General features: G+C 41.7%; 2 protein-coding genes across 2 annotated transcripts; one reads left to right on the forward strand and one right to left on the reverse strand.

Moving 5' to 3' along the window:
- Positions 1-291: 291 nt before the first annotated feature.
- wrap73 (WD repeat containing, antisense to TP73) lies at positions 292-14257 on the forward strand. The gene is made up of 13 exons (XM_076740515.1): positions 292-444; positions 1077-1158; positions 1342-1494; positions 2399-2515; positions 9779-9851; positions 10884-10987; positions 11139-11225; positions 12083-12217; positions 12422-12499; positions 12576-12678; positions 12792-12917; positions 13106-13297; positions 13804-14257. Exons 2-13 carry the CDS (start codon positions 1090-1092, stop codon positions 13908-13910), a joined length of 1344 nt encoding a protein of 447 aa, XP_076596630.1. The 5' UTR covers positions 292-444; positions 1077-1089; the 3' UTR covers positions 13911-14257.
- A 703-nt stretch (positions 14258-14960) lies between these two features.
- tprg1l (tumor protein p63 regulated 1-like) lies at positions 14961-19244 on the reverse strand. The gene is made up of 6 exons (XM_076740516.1): positions 18846-19244; positions 18479-18570; positions 18160-18210; positions 17794-17919; positions 17284-17437; positions 14961-16662 (listed from the first exon to the last, which is right to left on the reverse strand). Exons 1-6 carry the CDS (start codon positions 19071-19073, stop codon positions 16468-16470), a joined length of 846 nt encoding a protein of 281 aa, XP_076596631.1. The 5' UTR covers positions 19074-19244; the 3' UTR covers positions 14961-16467.
- Positions 19245-20951: the final 1707 nt, after the last annotated feature.

Here is a 20951-nt window from a genome sequence, read left to right on the forward strand (position 1 = left end):
CATTATCCACTGACTATTAAACGACTGAGGATGAAAGAAAAATATGATGGGAATAGATTTTAGGCTATGGAGAATAGCATAGAGAATATTCTAAATTTATTTGCCTACACATTGCAAAAAGCCAACATGATTAGCTTGTAATAGAAAAAATGTTGTGGTTATAAGCCCATACACGAATTTGGTGTACACGCACACACACTCACTCACACAGAAAACGAGCGAACACGGTAATGAACTACATTTCCCAGAAGGCAGAGCACAGAAGGGCGATGCTGATTGGACAGCACCGGCGTGTCATCTGCTCGTCCAAACAACTTAGCAACAGTTAGACCGACAAGCTGTACCCCGAAGACAGTCATGGGAAGAAAAAACTTTTCTAAACGTATTGTAAGACTTTTGTCGTCTCTCATCTGATCTACGATAGCAACGCAACTGCCATTAGAGGTAAATGTTGTCATGGGGTGCGAAGATAGTGAAGGTTAGCTGTCTGCTAAGCTGCTAGCAGCGACATATGCTAACGTTAGTGTTGAATGAGTCTAAGGACAACTAACTGCTAACTTTAGCTTTAGCATCTAGTGGTAGCTTCTCTCTATCTGCTGGCTTAGACATTGAAAGTATATTGATAGCAAGACGACGAACAATAGCACTGAAGTCTTAATTCAGACGAGGTTCCTGTGTGGCTTTAGTTTGCTGTAACTGTAGCTACATGTGGTGATAGCGAGCCAGCTAGCTCCACTAACTGAACTAGCGTTGCCTGTAGGTCTGATATGTCTGCTTAGATTGTGTTTCTACACCGATTTAGTTTTTACGCATGTACGTGCTTTCCACCTATAAGGACCCTCCTTGCATGTGAGAAGAATTGTTTCTGTGTATATGTATGCGTTTATTGTCTGAAGCCTGAATAGTTATAGGAGTTATGGCGCCATCCCGTGTTAACATTTGGAAACTAACGTCACATTAGCTGATTCGTGCAGGCTGTCAGTCAGAAACTGCCAATCTCTTAATGCATGTGAAGATTTGAAGAGACTTTTCTGTAAATGTCATGATAACTGTAAATTTCTCTTTTGTTGAAACAGTTCAGACTGCAAGATGAATTTCTCTGAGGTCTTCAAGCAATCCAACCAACTTTGTAAAGTTTCCCCAGATGGGAAATATTTGGTAAGTGGTTGAGATATTTTTTAGGACATTTGTCAGTGTGGTTTTGTAGTGCGTGTAGTGTGATGCAGTAGAAGTAATACTTTTAAGTCTGATTCAATTCACAGGGTTAGATGTCTAGTCAGACTTGTACAAAAGTGTTAGTGTAAGTCTTGTCTGACTCGTCTCTTTGGCTGCACTCCTCAGGCTACCTGTGTGCAGTACAGGCTGGTGGTGCGAGACGTGAGCACCCTGCAGATCCTGCAGCTCTACACCTGCCTGGACCAGATATCCCACATGGACTGGTCGTCTGACTCTCTCTTTATCCTCTGTGCTATGTACAAGAGAGGACTGGTACAGGTAGGCTATGAGAAGAGAAAAAATATTTGTGTGTGTGTGACTCAGCATGTAGTGTAAATGCCGGTGATGCTACTTGATAGGTCGCAATTGCCACTGTTCATGATGCCAGTAATTAACCACATGCTGTACTAAAATAATTTTGAAATAATTTAGTCAATTGCAAAAATAAGATTTGTACTTCTACTCTTTAAGTTTGGAAATAACACTTAAATATTGAGCAGTTGCTTCAAGCATGTCCTGTGTTACATCATAGTTGTTTCTTACTTGGTAAAATGGTAAAACCTTTGGAGTTATTCTGTAAAATGCTGTTTCATTTTGCTGAACAGTACTTAATGTCATTGTAGATAAATAGTAAATAAAATCCAACAGGGTACTTTGGTGTGTGTTCTAGTAAAACAGACATGTGGTTAAGTAGTATTTAACATTACACTGATTAAATATGTGGGCCATACCATAAGTCCAGAAATCTGATACCCTGTGGCTGCTGTTTCAAACATAATAAAAAAGGATTCATGAACTTTTTTTAACAGTAATTCTGAAATTCTTTTATACATTTTTGTTTCCTAAATATGAAGACACATGTCATTGATGATTCTCCTGTAAATGTTTTTAACTAATTTACACCAGGTCCTTGTCAATAAGTGTTTTTAAACTTGCATCCTAATCAACAGACAGAGCTTGTTTGTTTAAAGAGCTGCAGTGGTGAAAACAAATTGTGTACACAAATATAATGTCAGTTTCATGTGCATCACAGGGCCAGTAGCTTACCTTTGAAGGGGTATCCAGCGCCAGTCTTTCATGGTTTCTGATACTCAAGTGTTTCTTACTGTTGGAAATCAAGGGTGGGATGTCATCAGTGATGGCTGATTGCTGTCCTTCCGTCACTGTCCGTCTTTGTCTTCAGGTGTGGTCTCTCGAACAGCCGGACTGGCACTGTAAGATTGATGAGGGCTCAATAGGACTACTCTCCTCGCGCTGGAGTCCAGATGGACGTCACATTCTCAACACCACTGAGTTCCATGTAAGTGTGAAGATGGTGCGTGCATGGGTGCATGCATTCATGCGCATGGAAGTGTGTTTATGAAAATGCTTGTCTGGTTTCAACTGTTGCTGGCCCACAAGGAAGGGGGACCTGAAAATAGCCAGACACCAGAGCCTTTCTTGACTGCCCATACGCCCCCCCTCCTCCCCACACCCAATGCATGTATTCAGCCTGATTTCATAGCTCCCCTCCTGTTAGCGTCCTGTCATACATGGATCTCAAGTGCCTCTGGAACATGGGTGCAATGTGTATGTACCCTTTCAATGTAGGTCTGGTATTCCCCTTGGCACCAAGCCCTGCTAATGATGTTCTATTGCCCAAATAATAATCGTAAACTTAGTTCAACAGCAGTGAAGCGTTAAAGATACACACCCAAACCCAAAAAGCTGTGATGTAAAGAGATGATAAAATAGCTCGTTGAAGATCAAAACAATCAGCCGAAAACAAAGTCATTAAAAGTTTAAAAAACAGAGCAGTCAATAAACTATGTTTTTCAAAAATTGTGAATTGCCACAACCACGAGAGGTCTTTGAGTGGACAGTCATAAACATGTACAATAATATTAGGCTGATACGTGTAGCAGTATGCGAGATTAGCTGCGGACGTACACACACAACCAAACGCATGATCTCCTTCAGGCTTATGGCTGGCAGAGATGATTTCCTTTAAGGGAGTCATCCCTCAGCAACTGGTGTGTTTCAACTTGCCACTGTCAACCCCAAAAAAATATATTCATGTATATTCATGTAAATAGTTCTTTGGAAGCAGAAAAACTACAAAAAACTGATGATAGGCGATGTATTCGTCCAGCCTCCCAACTCTGGAGTGTGACTAGTAGAAATTCTTTTATACCATAATATTGACCCTGTCAAATACCAAGTGTACACACAATCATTTTTACCACCCTAAAAATTAAATTTCATTACTTTAAATACTTGAAATCTGTGTCATGTAAAAGGCACTGTGTATTGTAATAAAATGATGTCCTGGCCCTGCCAAAAACAGGCTCCTGGAAAAAAAGGAGATGTTGAGTGTTATTTATAATGGTCTGCAGACTAATGAAGATGCATTTAGTACCATTTTATACCTTTTGACTCCTGGTTTGAGTTAACTCCATGGAAAGCACGTGTTGCACGGGGTGAGAAGCCATAGCAGTCACCCCTTGGGCCATGTGGAATATGATGGGGGGCACCGTGGTGGGCCGTGTCTGTCATGCTGAAGCTGACTCCAGGAATCCTTTGACAGGTGTTGTGGCCCAGAACACAACTGCGTCTGGTCTAAGGAACGGTGCGGGGAGTGCAAGTGTCTGTGGCATGTCTGCTTTGTGTCTGTCTGCATCTTTGAGAGGGAAAAAAAAAGGAATGGGATAGAAAAGAATGGAGGCTCCTTCCCTGAGGAGATATGGCATCTGCACAGAACAGTGTAGCGTAGGTCTTTGGACATCTAAGTCATCTTATTTTTGGGCATGCGAATAAGAAAGTACAAATAATCAATATCAATTTTTTTTTGTTTTTTTTCCCTAATTGAATCTGTGTCAAATGACTTATTACAACCTTCACATATCCTCATAACCTATTTGAATGGCTTACTGCCACTAAGTATCTTCTGATTGGCAACTGTTCTGATCTTGAATTATTTGTTTAGAAGTCGTTTTTCCAGCGAGGGTGTCTGACATTTCTTTTGCCAGCTCAATTGTGAGCATATTCTGTTTTCCTTTGACTTTGACTTGTCATAGTCAAGTGGAGTTTTGTTTTGTTGTTGGAGTGTTTGGAGTTTTTGTTGGGCAAAGCAAGCAGTTATCACAAAAATGATTTAAAACAAGATACTGAGGTATCGAGCTGGAGTTCCTCAGGTGGATCATCCCACAACCAAGTAACCCTAACAGCCAAAGCGTGGTCACCTTTAGTTTTTAAATGTGAACGGGGAACAGTCAGCAGGTTCCTGCCTGAGGATCTCAGGCTGTGCCATGGTTGGTGAGGAGACAGCAGTATTCTGGGGATAGGCCATGAAGGGCTTCAAAAGTAATGATAAGAATCTTAAAATCAGTTCTTAAACAAAGAGAAGCCAGTGTAAGGACTTTAAAATTGGAGTAATGTTTTCTCCTCTTTTTGTTAGGATCCCTGCTGTCGCATTCTGTACAATTTGGAGTCTGCCTGAGGATCTCAGGATCTCATACAGTATGGTTTGACGTTAACTGAGAACTGAGACTGGACACTGGGATGTAGATTGTCAGGACCAATGATAATATCTGTGTTTTATCAGAACATAATTTAAGAAAATTTGCCTGAGTGATGACATCTGATTTATAAGGCTTGAGAGGTTAGTGATATCATTAGGCTTTAACAGGAGACACAGCTTTGTGTCATCTGTGTAGCGATGGAATGAAATGTTGTGTCTCTGTATAATTTGCCCAACTGGGAGCATGGTGAACCTTTAAGTCGCACTGGGAATGGCAGCTGACTTCTTTTTAAGCAAGCCACTCCAAATAAGTATTTCCATTCAAGAGCTCTGAGAAAACACTGTTGAGCCACCAGGAAATAGATGATATTATTATGCAGACATCATTTCTCATTCATCATTGTTATGGCCAGATTTATTTATTTTTTTAAAATAAATTGTTGATGGATATTTGTTATGGTTTAACAATGGTAGTCCACCTCACAACATCCTCTCACCTGTGATGTTCTGCATTCAAGAAAACTCACTGCCCTTATCACCTGGATAAATATGGGCAGGAGGTTAAGTGCTGCTTACTGCTACTGAGCATCCTTTTGTAGATGAGGTTGCAAAACTAATGTAACAGAGGCAAAGTAGACACTGGCTACCACATTGCCAAGGGGCCCACTGAACTTACCTTCACCCCAGTCCAAGATTTCATTAAGGCTGTGCCAGACGGGTGTTCGTGTCAGGCTTGAATTTCAGCCCTACTCATAAACAGCCTACTATATTAACTTGTTTAGGGACAGCTGCCTGTGGTGTCGATCGTGCCTAAGTGTGTGTGTGTTTGCTGTCTATGTGTCAGTAAATCTGCTTAGGTGGCTGTGTGTGTGTGTCTAGCTGTCTCTTTGTAGCTGTTGCAGGGTGTTTTCTTTTTAACCTCAAACAGAATGTCCAGAGATATCCCTGATTTGCAGGTACACAATAATTTATTAGCTCACAACTGACATTGTAACAGTAGGAGAATGGCCAAACATTTCACTCTCTAGTGCTAACATGGGTTTCAGTGGCAGCCAAAGACAAACTACAGGTGAGTCCTCTTTTCCAGCCAGTGAGAAATATTCTTATGCTGTTCCTTAAAAGCTTCAATGTAGTACTTTTTAAGAGGCAGACATGTTAAAAATAACAAAGAAAACCCATCCATTTTCAAATATGGTGTGGTGCCATGCCACAGATTTAATAGAAAGGTACATTGCTGAAACCTAGCCTATGTATTGTGAGACTTCACGCAAGTCATCTCTTATTTGAATTCCGATCGTTTATCTTAGGACCTCACAAAATGCCACTCACACATCCATGCTAATCCACCTTTACCAGCTGAGGGGTGATAAACTGAGGATGGAAAAACCCCAGCCAAGGACATCACTGAGCTTGACTTCTGTAATGGTTTTTACATTGTTGGGATCAGATTAGCAATAGCATTCTTGGCCAGTCGTGCTGGAGCCTTGCTAACGTGCAGCATTGTTGGCAACGATGATACCGGACTAAACTGCAAACGTAGGCAGCTGCTGCACTGCAACGTGGGACAATAGCTCACCCATACCTACGTGTGGGCAGGCTCCAGTTCCTTGGTAGAATCATGAGGCTGTAACTGGAGAAATAGGCTATATTGGTTTGAGATGGCTTCCTATGTGGAATGCCTATCGTCTAATCCTCTGCTGACAGATAGGCCTATAAGGCATCAAATACACTCGCCCATTCTGTTGCACTGGCTGAGGCTCGCAACACGAATGGCCGGTAGATAGGTTTGTATTCCAGGCTGCTGTCAGTAACTTTGGTCTCCAACTGATTGTAGGTATGATGTTGCCCACAGGCTGTCCTGTTGGGAATGTTCCCTACTTCTGTGGTTTTCTTGTTATGAATACTTGCTAATAGAGACTAAATGGATGTCAGGGTAGAAATTAGCCAATTGTCTTGTCATAACATGTCAAGTGAAGGTTTGTATAGTCCCGAAGGGCTTCACAGTGGACATATTATGAAACAATAATTTGCAGCTCCAGGCTTTTTAGAAAATCCTCACAAACACCCCATTCACTAGAAATGTGATGGAACCTTAGGAATCATCTCCTAATGAGGAATCCTCGTACATATAGTGATTAAAAAAAACAATACTAAAGTGAAAAGATGGACTTGTCTGTAATTACAGCCAGTACTGATCACCAGTTGCAGTTATGCTAACCCCGGCACAGACGTGAATTTTTCCATCTCTGATGGATAAACAGCAGCTGCTGTAGTGGAGTTTTGCCTTTTCACACCGCCTTCAAGTCCCTAGCCCCCATCCCTAAGATGCTGCTCACCTTTGGTGAGGCCACTTCATCTAAAGTGTAGCTTTACCAGCTACGGATCTTATTGCATACCACCCCATGTGGAAAAGCATGTCCCACCTATTTTCCTCATGCTATCCTTCCTTCACCCAGTTTAAAGTTACACTGCCTTTCGGGTCTTGAACACCCCGCATCCCGTATGTGGTGGGTTCAAGGCATCTAAGAAGTGTAAGTGTGTTTGTGTTTGAGCAGTGTTGACATTGGTTACTATGGCACCATGTCTGAGGGGATGTCCAGGAAGCATATACTGAGGTGATATTACAGGGTCTACACAGCTGGATGTCCTGACCAAACAGGAGGGCTGACACTTCAGCTGAGTTAGGTGACAGACTTGGCCCAGTTCAAATGTCTGTCTGGACACTATGATGAAAGCCTTGTCAATTCAGTAGTTTTAGCTCTGCACATACTCGAATGCAAAATGAACAGCATTAAGGGTAGACTTAAATTTTATTGCTAGAAAATATTTGTTGAATGATTTATTATTGTTATTGTTTTTATGTGTGTATATAGAGTTTCTACAACAATATCTAGCTGTGATGATGCTAAGAATTTCGGATATTTTCCTCTGTTACAAGCATAAATAGTACAAGAATACATAGCACTCCTCTTTGGAAGTGGAATGACAGCAATAGTGACAGCAATAGAGTATGATAGTATAGTGTCATTGTGTGTGTGTGTGCATTTGTGCAGATATTGTTAAGGGATAATGTCGTGGCTAAAACTGAAATTCACATTTTTTATTTAACCTGTAAATTGTTGTTTGTGTTTCTGTCGACTTTACTTGTTTTTCCTCTAAGAAACGGAATGTGTTGCATGGTCGTCTTGGCTAGTGTGCATATCGGAACCAGTTTAGTTCAACATTTGCACATTAAACATTCATAGCATGATCAGACAGAGTTGCATGCACCCACATTATATTATCTTACTGTAAGATGTAAATGAGGGTATGAGAGCCATGCATTTAACACGCTTAATGTTGCCTTGTTGTGCTGACATGCACTTGCTATTGCAATTGTTATTAATGACTACCATCATAGGTTATGTTTAAAAGGGGATTGAACCAAACAAGACAAACATTTGTTGTGCAGCATCAGGAAACAGCCCTCAATTATTGAACTATGAAACTCTTTATGACACAGCGGCCTGTGAAACATTAATGCAGATGTATACTGTATGTATGATATGAATGTGTGTCATTTATGTAATGTATTTGTGTACTGTCACTTTTGGTCTGTTATTGGTAACAGGGGATCTGCAGGAACAGCTTGGTCTGTGAACACCTTAACACCCAATCAACTGAGCAGTAGTACAGACCACAGATTGTCTAACTGTGTCCCAATGATGTGCTCCTAGTTTCTTGAAGGGCAAGATACCACATGTCATACTGGTCCTTGGGTGAAAATATGCTGCACTGTTGGCTGACTGCCACCTGCTTTTGTTGGCATCAGTCTTGTTGAAGTGAGACTGGTGGGTATTTGAGTGACTGCTGTCAAAACTGAGCATTAACACCTGTGGTCTCTTTGTTATGCCGACTTGTGGCCAGATAGTTATTCTTTGGCGCTGTTTCTCATTTGTGGGAATGCTCACAACCTACTGGCGGCACGACTTCCTGTTAATTTGTCACACTTGTAGCAGACATGTCTAACATTAAATCTTGACAACTAAATGGACCAGTCCTACTTTCCTGCTATGTGTCGAGATGTTTTTTTGGATCTGTTAATTTAATAAGTCCTAATTCAAGCAGTGTAATCTCGTTGGATCCCTGTCAGTGACTGCAACCCTTAAACATATGTTTGTTCCCTGTGGAAATACACTGACAGACAATACTCCACACACTCAGAGCTCTACAGGGCCAACCATTAGGATACCATGTCAGTGTCTCATATCCCTCACAGATATTTATCATAGACTCCTTCAAAGCCATAAGGCACTCTGTCTACAGCCGTTAAAGGGCATGATGGACCGTGCTAGTCTGGACTGTAGTCTGGATTGGCCCTGCTGACGGACAAGTCGTTGGGTGTAGAGCAGCACTTAGAAGCCTGATTAAGTTTGTGGCCTGGTTGAATGAGCTCTTGTTAGGTCGCTGTTGACACAGCCGCCATACGCAGCACTTATTACATCACAGGCTTACTTAGGATCTTTGGAGAAGTTTGTCTCATATAGACTTAAGTCTAGTGGAAAGGTTGTCTGGTCCATATAGTCATGTCTCAAAGTGGCTTGTAAAACCACTGTTTGCTTCAAAACCCAATCCCTTATCCACAATGTTTGTTTTCCATGTCGTGTTTGGATTAAAACCCAACTGAAGTATCTGAATGGCTTATATTATTGTCCAAAATTAGCTTATCAAAGATGTCACCATCATTGTATACACTGGCCGGTAACAAGAAGTTGCAGACAGAAATCTTTAAGTTATGATTAAAGTCTTTTAGAAACAGTGTTGCCATTACAGAGTTTGTCCACTAGAGAGCACTGAAAAGTTCATTTTGAACTGTAAAACTTCCCACTCACATATGGTCACAATTCTTTAATAACCACATATAAATGACCTTTATCAAAACATTTGTCTGTATGATGTCTATGGTTAAAAAAAAATGACATTGGCTGACATATCATACCCTACCTGGCGGTATGGTGTGCTTTTCAGACTTTCACTTGGAGAGAATCACTTGCTTTTTTCCCCTTTCCTCTCGTGCCTTGACAGCTGAGAGTCACCGTCTGGTCCCTGTGCACCAAAGCTGTGTCTTACATCAAGTATCCCAAAGCATGCCAGAAAGGTCAGTATGAGAATAAGATTATTTGATTTGATTTCATGTGGCTTATGAGAGTATATGTATTACCAGGAGTACCTGAGGACAGGGCCAGTGGTCTGAGAGCCTCGGCATACCCCATGAATCACATGCCATTCTTTACCTTGTGACGTGACCCTGGGTATGTGGCCAAACTATGGTCCTCTTTGCTGACAGCTGCTCCCCTCTTCAGTAAATGGGGCATGCTCCTCATAACAGGCCTGTCAGCAGCTTGGGGAAAAATGATTGTCTATGACTCTTCTCATTTTCCGCATGCAATACTACGCCCTCCTGCAAACCATGTATCCTCACAGCAGTCATATAAATAATATGGCCATGATGGTTACATACCACCGACCTGATGGTGCCAACATGTCACATAATTACGTTGGATGAAATACACGGGGAGCTACAAAGTAGCACATTTAGTTATCAAAATAGATCAAGATCAATATTCCTTTATTTGTCCCGCGAGGGGAAATTTCAGAATACAGCAGCATCAGTAAAGATTAGATTAAAATAGGTAATAGAGTTGCTAACACATAAAGATTGTTTTAGTAAAACTGATTAAAGTAGTAGAGAAAATACTACACCACCTAGTTAGTACTGTTCCTAACTAATGCATGTCTTTTAGGGCTAAATAATCAATTGAAATATTTTTTGAAATCGCAATATCTAAATCACAAGAGCTGCAATTGTTTGATAAAGGTTAAATGTGTCACAACATACCTTCAGAAATAAAGCATTTTTGTGTCCCGGCCTCCAATTTCTGTTATCCCAAATGTAAGGGCAGGAATAAAAGCAGGACTCATATCGTAATATCTGTTAAAATAATCTCAGTATTTCTTTTGCATATGTCAGTCCTAATGTCTTACTAGGTGGGTTATTGTTTTTACATACTACATTTTTCAGTTCACCTATGCTTGCACTGTCAACATTTTTACCATACTTGTGAGTACATGCCATAACTGTCAGTTGTCTATAAAATTACAGCTCTCGTCCCTCGTCTTTCGTCCTCAGGTATAGATTTCAGCAGAGATGGCTGCTATATGGCCTTGGCTGAGCGTCGGGACTGCAAAGACTACATTAGTGTATTTGTGTGTGTAGACTGGCATTTACTCAGGGTAAGTCATTTTATGACCATTAATGCACATTTAACATTTAAATAAGCCACAGCGGAAGAAACATTTCAGGAAGAATGTGTGGTGTATGTGTTGTTGTTTTTTCTGTAAATGTGTGAGATTAATTGAATTTATTAACTTAACTCTGTCACAGCACTTTGAGACTGAGACACAGGACCTGGCAGGGTTGGAGTGGTCTCCCAATGGTTGTGTGCTGGCAGTGTGGGATAGCAGTCTGGAGGTGAGTCATTTGCCCTATAGATTCAAGATTCAACAAGACAGTATGATAGATTAACTTCCCTGAGGGGCCGTCATCGAAGTAGACAACTGCATTGTCATTGGTTTGACTTTTGACCTGTTTGCTATGTGCAACATCTTTTGACGTCATATACTACAAATAAGTACACAAGTAAAGAGTCCTTGCCTAAGCGCATATGTGTGTGTGTGTGTGTGTGTATGTATATATGTATATATATATATTCTCTGTACCGTACACTGTATAAAGGCAGTGATTTGATGGAAACAGTCATAATACAACCTCGATTCCTAAGAAGTTGGGACACTGTGTAAAACGCAAATAAAACCGAAAGCTGTCATTTTCCAATGAACTGCACCTGCACCTGAACCTGTTACAACTTTACCAGTCCTCAGTTGCTCCTGTGCCAACTTGTTTGAAACGTGCTGCTGTATCAACTTCATAATAAGCAGATATTTACAAAAATAAATTAAGTTGATGCAGTCAAACATTAAATACAAGCAAAATTTCAGCAAAATACGTTTGGTTTTGCTGCAGATATTTTCTTATCATCAGTGTCAGCAGTGAATTTAACAGTGAAGCACACTTACAAAGTATTCATATTTACAAAGCTGTCATTTGAAAATATGAAATACACTTCGAGTTAGTACTAGCAAGAGAAGAAAAACCCTTTGACACAGAGTGTAACAAAAATGTGAAATAAGTGAGACAGTTTGAAGGAGTCCCCTGTTATTATGAGGCATCCTTCTTGTCAAAGTACTGCAATTTTCCAATTGACCAAGCCTTGACCAAGCAGGATGAATGGATAATTCAGTTTCTTCCTGTGTTAATCATCTCCACAGTACAAGGTGTTGCTGTATTCTTTGGATGGCCGGTTGCTGTCAACCTACAGTGCCTATGAGTGGTCCCTGGGTGTCAAGTCTGTGACCTGGAGCCCCAGCAGCCAGTTCCTGGCCATTGGAAGCTATGATGAAAAAGTATGGCCTGACTAACTCTTAAAAATTATGGCTGATTACATTGAGAAATAAGACATGACTTTATAGCTTGGCTCAACACAATCAACACAAAGTAGAAGAAATCATTATAAAGCCATGTGTCTGAAGAGTACTCCACTGATTTAGCATAGCACTCCTGCAGCATTGTTGGACAGTTTTAAAGTTTCTTTATTTCTCCCATGTCAGGTGCGGATCCTCAATCACATCACGTGGAAGAAAATCACACAGTTTGAGCACCCAGCAACCATCAACAACACAAAAGCTGTGAGTATTTTCCAGCCTTCATCATGAGCTTTGTCAGCATTGCAGTTGAATAACGTACTGTTTGTTGTGTTTCAAGGTTGTGTATAAGGAAGTGGAGAGAAGGCCAACTGTTGGCAGCGATGACCTGTCTCTACACAACATCACAATTGGAACCACGCTCTTTAACACCCAGAGCAAATGTATGTCAGCTTTTGCCATTGTTTAACAAATAGTATTTGACTAAAACTACTGAGGTCAAGTAACCAACTTTGTCTAATCACAAACTCTTATTTGTTGTGGTTGCCTACTCCAGATGAGATCTGCTCGCTGCCAGTTCAGATTCCTGTGGTCAAGCCAGACCCAGACCGAGCCAACCCCAAAATCGGTGTCTCTACTTTGGCATTCAGCCCAGACAGTCGCTATCTAGCCACAAAAAATGGTAGGAGTTCACAGATTTTTATTTTCATTGTCAATCCGGGAGAACTGTGTTATACATAAATAACAGTTTTCGCTTTTTCTGCCATAAAATCAACTTTAGCATGAACTTGTTTTTGCTGCAAAGCTACTGCTTCATGGCTCAATGAGCTGGGTGGCTTTGAATGTGTGTCTGTGTTTCTCTGACTGTAGACAACATGGCCAGTGTTGTCTGGGTGTGGGACATGCAGAAGATGAGCCTGGAGGCCGTGCTTGAGCACACATCGGCCGTGCGTTGCTTTCAGTGGGACCCCCGACGCCCCCGGCTGGCACTTTGCACGGGCAACACCAAACTCTACCTCTGGTCCCCGGCAGGCTGCGTGTCTGTCCAAGTCCCCACTGAAGGTAACATGCTCACTCAGTAAGAGCTGGAACTGTCAGGAGGCTGGAATACACAGCTCCATTGTGGTGTTCTCAGATAAAGAAGAAAGTTAAATAGACCCATCAGGTTTATTTAACAAAGCAACTTCAGCATGTTGGCAGCAGCAGGTCACCGTTTCAGCTCTAAAAACTAACAAACCTGGAACTTGCAGTGTGACATTGGCTTGATCCCTGTGGAATGCTTGCGAAGGTCGAAGGTCAAGTTTTGCTCTTCATTTTCAAACTGTTTCAAATCTGCAGTACCTGTTTGTGATGCTCATCTGTATCGCCTATTGATTTAGCCTGGAAGCTGTTTTTAACTAAGAAACCCCTGAGCAGAAAACAACAGAGAATCAAATTGTCACTGCATTCAGTCAGAACCAATAATAAATCTGTTTAGGGTTTATCAGACTTTTTATCCTTCATTTTGTGTGTGTGTGTGTGTGTGGATGCATTAGTCATGACACTTACCCCTCTCTCTACACTCCCAGGTGGTTTCCAGGTCCAGTCACTGAACTGGCACTGCAGTGGAGACTCTCTGATCCTGCTTGGAAAGGAGCAGCTGTGTTTGTGCTATATGGACCAGGAGGACAATTAAGACACACAAAAACACAGGACTTACTGGATTACTGTGTGAAGGTATGACCAAAAGACTGATGGGAAGAGCCCTCCTCAAAATCTCAACTTTCTCATGTTGAACTGTGGCTGCTCACCAAGTGTTTCAGGCCCTCAGTGCATGTTACGGGGATGTTGAAAACATTTGAAAAAGCTGACATGATATTCCTCCTGAGAGACGTACTGAGGCACTAGTTTCAAACACTGTGAGAAAGTAGAAGTTTACAAAGTTTTATAGGTTTCACTTTACCTTTAGTTTTAGGTGTTGTTTGTATTTTACCTTGAAATTGTTTAACTATATTGAATAAACTTTGTCATAAATAATGCAGCATAAGGCGAGTTACTGTTTTTCAGTGAAAATGTAGCTGAGTTATATTTGTAATGTTGGAGCTATTGCAAAGGGTCCAGGAGGATCAGAGGCACTGTTGTTTTTTTCTAGAGGTGATTTTGCCACAAATTTGGAAATGCAGTTACAATGGTATACTCAACAGATGACTTTGATTGATTTCATATGTTCACTAAGCACGCTGGAAAAAGAGTCTTTTAGCAACAGGACATTTTGGTTTAGAGGATATTTGTGGCTTAACAACCTTCTCGGTGCCACAAAAGGTTTCCATCTCCTGACCATATGACACAAAGCTTCAATACTTGTGGTGATGGATCTGCTCAGTGGAACACAGACAGACAGGTCTTTCAGTGTGTATTTTTAAAGCGTTGTACAGTGCACAGTTCTTAATGACACATGAGTGGCATCATCTTTAACATGGAAATACTGGATCATTAATGATTTAATAGTTGTCACCTTCTATGACCAAACTGAAATGCCAGTAAGAATCCAAACAACAAACAGGCAGTGCTAAATATATTAGGACTGTTTTAAATGGCCACGAGGCATCATCTGTCTGCATGATGTCCCATTTACAAAAGTTTGAATTGTACAACAACCTGAACTGTAAATCACTTTTTTTCAGTCCTTGACAGTACAAATACAATGTAAATGCACATCTTAACAATGACCAGAGCCAAGGCCCCCGACAGGAACACGTAGGCATTTATTATTCTCCATTGTGGCTACTGCGCTACAGATATGTAGAACAAAAAGTAAGCCTTCACATCATTTGCAATAGCAAGTTAACCTCTTTTAAAATCCCTAAATAAATACTTGAATGAATGAAATACTTATTTTCTATAAGAATTCATGAATTAACTGCAAAATAACAGCAGATAAATAAAATCGAATTAGTTTTTACAAGTCGATTTAGGTTATTGATTTAAAAAACATTTGTCATGCAAACTCAGCGTGCAGGGAACATGCGCAAGTTACACCCAGAAAAAGGCATTTTAGAACACAATTATTCATTGGCGTTGCTGAGCATGAAAATGTTACCTTTGGTAGCACAATGATAAAAAAAATCACCTAAATCCAGTTCACAAGATACACACATGTGGTTAATGAACTGAAAGCTTTGTCTGCATGGATTTCATTCTGTAACCAAACCATTCCACCCAGTGCAAACCTGTGCCTAGAACGAATGCACGCTGCAGGACCTTTAAGGCAACCTGCAAACATAAAAACACGGTTTACAAGTTCATGTTGCATGAAACATCTGTAACATACAAGAACATTTCAGATATAGTAGCTTATGCAGCTCTCCATGTGGTACACTGGCTCCCTACTCTGAGCGAAGACATAACTGAGGTGAATGTAAGCGTTGAGAGCACATCAGGCAATAAGAGAGGAAGGTCACAGCATGTCATTGATGGTTGACTGTGTCATTGATGATTGATTCATGGATGCTGAAAAGTAGAATCCAGCTGTTATCTTCCACAATCACACATCTTGACCCAGACCTTTTCAGTACAGCAGTGCAGATCCTTCTTGTGACATGACTTAATCCATCAGCTGCTCTTCCATACCATGCAGTTACCCTGTGCCCCTTTGAGCTGAATAGTGCAATCCTTCATTTCAAACCATATTAATGTGGCAAATATGAAACATATTCTTTCCTGATGTTACGGTTTGACTGCTTTCCTCTGGGTGGTCTTTTTTTAGCTGGAGAAAAAAGCTCAAACAAAGCAAATTAACCCCACAATAATGACCCTGATGTTTGTATTCCTTGACCAACATCTGTCAATCATTGGTTAAACATGGAGCATTAGACCTCAAGAGGCTCAATCTAGAATAAGTACAGAAGTGATGAAATCATGCTGTGTCCTTTCTCTCCAACTTATGTCACATGGGCATACACTCCTGAGGGCCCATGTGCAGTACGTATGGCAGATCTGTGAGCAGCTCTTTGAAGGAAAGGGGGGACGGGGACAAATGAGTAGACAGTCCATGCAGTGCTGCGCATCATATATCTACAGTAGGCTGACCACTTGTCTGTAACACCAACTTGAGGAGGTGTGGACTTCTCACTTCTCTCTCACACACATAGATTGCGCATTACACTGTAGAAGAGCGACAGCTTCCCTCAGACAGCGCAGTGTTAACACAGACACATGGGTTGAACTCTTGTAACTTGGAGGAACTGTGGATCTTAGAAGCCAATCTTGCCACGGGTCATGGAGTAGCCCAGCTTGGCCTCATTGTTGATGAAAGACATGATGCCCAGATAGGTCTCGATGAGCAGGGGTCTCTCCAGGATCAGGACACCGTTGGCCCGACCGGGGATGGGGTGCTCCTTATGGGCTTTCTTGACTGCTTGCACCAGCTGGGTCCTGAAGTTGTCCAACTAAGTAAGTAAAATAAAAAGAACATGAAACCATTTCCCATCAGTGATTGCTGTTTTTTACATAGTGTACAATTTGTATGTATATAAAACTTCCAGTGTCTAGAATAAAACATTTCCTGGAGCTGCTATCAAGTGCAGAATAATGGATGTGACTGAGAGCTAAAATGTGCTCGCTCCATTTATTACATGTAACCATGTTAATGGCTCTGATAGAGAAAATGCAGTCATATCCCAGGTATCTGCCCCAGGTACTGTTCTGTCTTGCCAATAAGAAATAAACAAACAGCTCTGAAAATAACTATTCATGCACAAAGTCATGACTACACAGTAACTTGAATAACCGGCTTTCTCTCAAGGGATGAATTTTGTTTTTAAGGCATCAATCAGTCTATTGTTTTCAGTTGAGCTGTGACTGCTAGAGCTGCTTTTGCTGCCTATTGTGCACGAATGAACTGCTGCCCCACTGGTCACCATTGTTTGTCTTGTGAAATATGCAGAAGGCCAACACAAAAAAAGTACCTCACATTTCAAGCTTTAAATCTTCTGATGTTTTCAACATATCATATCATTTGGTGAATGACTGAAAATGCATTTTTAGCCTTTTTGTTCAGGGGATTATACCTGGCAGAGAGAGGCCACCTTCTCATCAGCGCGGGCCATGGGGTGCTCTGTGAAGGTGGCGTAGGGCATGTCCGTGGACCAGGGGTTCCAGCGGTTTAAGAAGGAGGCCCGAGGACGTTTGTCCCACTGGACACGAATCCCGTAGCCTTCTCTCCTGTAAGTAAGCAGTGTAAGAATCAGCCAGCTACACGGACCAGCAGTACACCAAACACTGCCACTAAGCTGAGCCACGTATGCTTAGAGAGAAAGCCCAGTTCTGAATTCCTCCAGTGTTTTTTTTTTTTTTAAATGCCTCCCAATTCAAAAATAACAATAAAACCACAAACAATACAGACCTAGAACTGTTTAAGGGAGCAGCTGCAAAGCAACAACAAAATCGCAGCTGCAGTATTTTAATGAGTACTGGTGGCACATAAATGACAGGAGTGGAGTCCTGTTCTTATCACTGGTGTTAATATACTTTGAGTAAATACTAATTTGCTGTAGGCAAACTGAAATGTGGGGGCGTACTTGTTCAGGGATTTGGGGGGGAACTCAAACTCGCCCACTGAGATGGTGTCTACAGCATTGAGAGAGATCCTGACGACCTGCTGACACAACAGGTTGATGAAGTCGTACTTGCACACCAGCAGCGACCTGCACACACAAGCAAATGATGTCAAATTGACTGAACAGACATCATGACCTGATTGATAAGATAATCTTTTATTGATCTGCCAGAGGGGAAATTCGGGTGTTACAGCCGCACAAGTGCAGATGAATAGATCACATGTGTATGGAATAAGAATAAAATACAAACTATACCAGAGAAATTAGAAACAAAATGTAAAGTGACAGGAAGACATATGAGGATACAAAATAGACTTTTTGACTCACCTATCAGTTATAAGCACAAGTCTCTCCCTCTCATTGTTCCAGTGGTCAACTCTGCAGACACACAGAAATATGGCATCCACGTTTTGACAGTCATAAAGAACAATTTGCACCCTGGCCTGAAACATCTGTAGTTTCACCCAGGTATCACCCATGTATCATCACGTGACAAACACTGAGTCTACACTGTGGCCTTAAGGAGCCTCCAGCTGATGTGTCTGCATGGACATGCTTACACCGTCAACCCCGCTGTGCACACAGCATGTCAGAGTTACCTCATGTGTCTGATTATTAAACGGTCACATGCTGCAGGGATACTCACTCAGCCAGCAGCCACACGCTGAGCACCTCTCCATCCTCTGAAGGGAGTGCCACGGTCCTGATGTCGCTCACCGCCTGCTCTATGGTACCTGGCTGAAATCAGCATCACACAACCGTCAACCACCAGCATCACCTTAGACAAACCTGCGCCCCCGCCCTCCCTGTGATGTGCTGGTGCAGCTCTGACAATGCGCTGCAATGCACTGCTACCTAAGCGTGCTCAGTTAGTGGTTGTGTGTATTTACGACAAGCACCTGTGAAGTGTATGGCTGTACTGAAGGGGGCTGTTCTGAAGAGATATGGTCCTATTTCAAAACAAGCCGGCCTTGATGCCGATTGACGCAAGGCATTATTAAGGATCCACTTACCCTGAACACGAAATAGTCCTTGACTTTCGCTTGGATTGTGGGGTTGTGCACATGAAAAGGCGTCAGCGTTTGTAACGGGGGGCAGCAGGCCACCGAGGCTCCGTGTCCGAGGCTCCGTCCGGCCTCCGGTGGCGTGAAGGCAACCTCGACCCCCTCCTCGGTTTCTGCGGGGTGGAGAATCGCAGCACCCGGACTCTCCGGCTCCACAGTGTCGTTCAGCTGAAGCATGGTGCAACAAATCGCGGAGCTTCCCGACAATGTGCGCCAAGGCTTAGATTAGAAAATGTCCTATGGATGATGCAGACTCACCCATTGCGCACGAATAATGTTTTGATTGTGAGGGATATGAGGAAGTGCTCCCCTCTTGCTTCACTTCCCCCGTTGAATTTCCTTCCTCTTAAAGGGACACAGCTAATTACATAAGCAGGTGCTCTCAGGATCAGCAGCGCTGTGGTGACCTGTCAGTTTTGTTTTTCCATTCATTAGCTCCTGTCCACTTTCAGCTTTAAGACAGAAGGGATATCCAATAATAGTTTGCATGTTATCTAAATCACCATAAGTCATTTGGCAGATAACACTTTGAAGGGCGAGGAGGTGTAAGAAAATTCAGTCAGCAAGCGTTGGTCGAAGTGATGGACTGAAAGTAAGAAATTAAGTCTATTTTAGTGCACCTTATATCTCTGACACCCTGTAAAACATCAAAAACATCCATTCTCTCCCTCTTTCGAAATCAGCTTTTACAGGATTTTGCCATTTGCTTGTTTTGGCTCTGTAGCGCCCACCAGAGGACAGAAGCTGGAGCGTATTGTGTTCAAGGTGTGGTGGATGGAGGCAAGCTTGGCACCAGTGATTTATTTATTTATTTTTTCTGTGGTCCTGGCTGTCTGTTCTCCGGTCATCTATATTGATAACATTTCCCAACATGTCAGTGTCAGACAGAGGAGGTGGAGGCAGAGGCAGCTGCATCTTCATCACCATTATGAAGTTTCCTTGATTGGACTCTGTATTGATCAGTCTGTCACAGAGTTACTTTGTAATTTTATTTTTAACGTGTTCTGCTTAAGCATCGTTTTATAGTTAATTCCATTGCTGCAGTTAATGTAAGTGTCTTGTACTGTGGCTGCATTTTGATTACGCTGGCTTAGGCTGGTGGAAACTGGTATCTGCCTGCTGTGGTTCTCTCTTTGTCTAACTGGTCAGGTTCAGTGTTAAAGACGGTCTCACTCTTTGATTCTGAACAGCGGCAACAAATCTCATCTCGTGTTTTACATTTTTAATTTTCAGTATCTGTGCCAGAGGCATTTTGATTTGAAGTTTACTTTGCTTACATTCGTCCACTTACCTGTGGGAACAGAATAAGATTTGCCACCAAATAACAAAATGAGACAGATAGTCGAAGCGTGAGCAGTTTGAGGGTTCCAGAGTGAATTTTTCCTGTAGTTCTTTAAATTCAACATGGCCTTCTAGAAGCAGGTGCATCTATTAGGTGCATGACCAGATGTTTGGTACACAATGGAAATGTACACATGGCATTCATTCTGGACTGAGATGGCACCCAAGCGACATGATGAAAATGAAAATGATCACGGGCCTCCAGAATACCAGAACTGGCAGCACTAGTGTCACTTTAAATGGTTTTAGCTCAGATAGCGATTTTGCCAATGCACTTAATGGTTTTTATAATCGTTTTAACATGTTTGATTTTAGCAGAGAAATACAGACATTAAGTCTTTGTGTGACAACCAGCATTTCTCTGTAACACAGGAGGAGGTTGAAAGAGCATTTTATTCCACAAAGATTAATAAAAGTCATGGACCAGATAACATCTGTGGTCGGTTACTTAAAACCTGTGCAAAAGAACTAAGTCCAGTTTTCAATAGAATTTTTAACAGATCCTTGGAAGAGCAGCATGTCCCCAGGATTTGGAAAGATGCTGTTGTTGTCCCAGTCCCCAAATCCAGTCACCCCACGGTACTGAACGATTTTAGACCAGTAGCTTTGACCTCGATGGTCATGAAAATCTTTGAAAAACTGGTTCGCTTGGAAATCCTGAAAAATACAAAGAATATAATCGATCAATTGCAGTTCGCCTACAGGTCGAAAAGG

The sequence above is a fragment of the Chaetodon auriga genome, chromosome 10 (assembly GCF_051107435.1).
Source record: "Chaetodon auriga isolate fChaAug3 chromosome 10, fChaAug3.hap1, whole genome shotgun sequence".
NCBI lineage: Eukaryota > Metazoa > Chordata > Actinopteri > Chaetodontiformes > Chaetodontidae > Chaetodon > Chaetodon auriga.

Coding starts and splice junctions, on each gene's coding strand:
- wrap73 (XM_076740515.1), top strand. CDS start 1,090: ATGAATTTCTCTGAGGTCTTCAAGCAATCCAACCAACTTTGTAAAGTT. Junction 12,918..13,105: donor CTATCTAGCCACAAAAAATG/GTAGGAGTTCAC, acceptor CTCTGACTGTAG/ACAACATGGCCAGTGTTGTC. Junction 13,298..13,803: donor TGTCCAAGTCCCCACTGAAG/GTAACATGCTCA, acceptor CTACACTCCCAG/GTGGTTTCCAGGTCCAGTCA.
- tprg1l (XM_076740516.1), bottom strand. CDS start 19,073: ATGCTTCAGCTGAACGACACTGTGGAGCCGGAGAGTCCGGGTGCTGCG. Junction 18,211..18,478: donor AGCGTGTGGCTGCTGGCTGA/GTGAGTATCCCT, acceptor GTGTGTCTGCAG/AGTTGACCACTGGAACAATG. Junction 17,920..18,159: donor CTTGTGCTTATAACTGATAG/GTGAGTCAAAAA, acceptor TTGTGTGTGCAG/GTCGCTGCTGGTGTGCAAGT.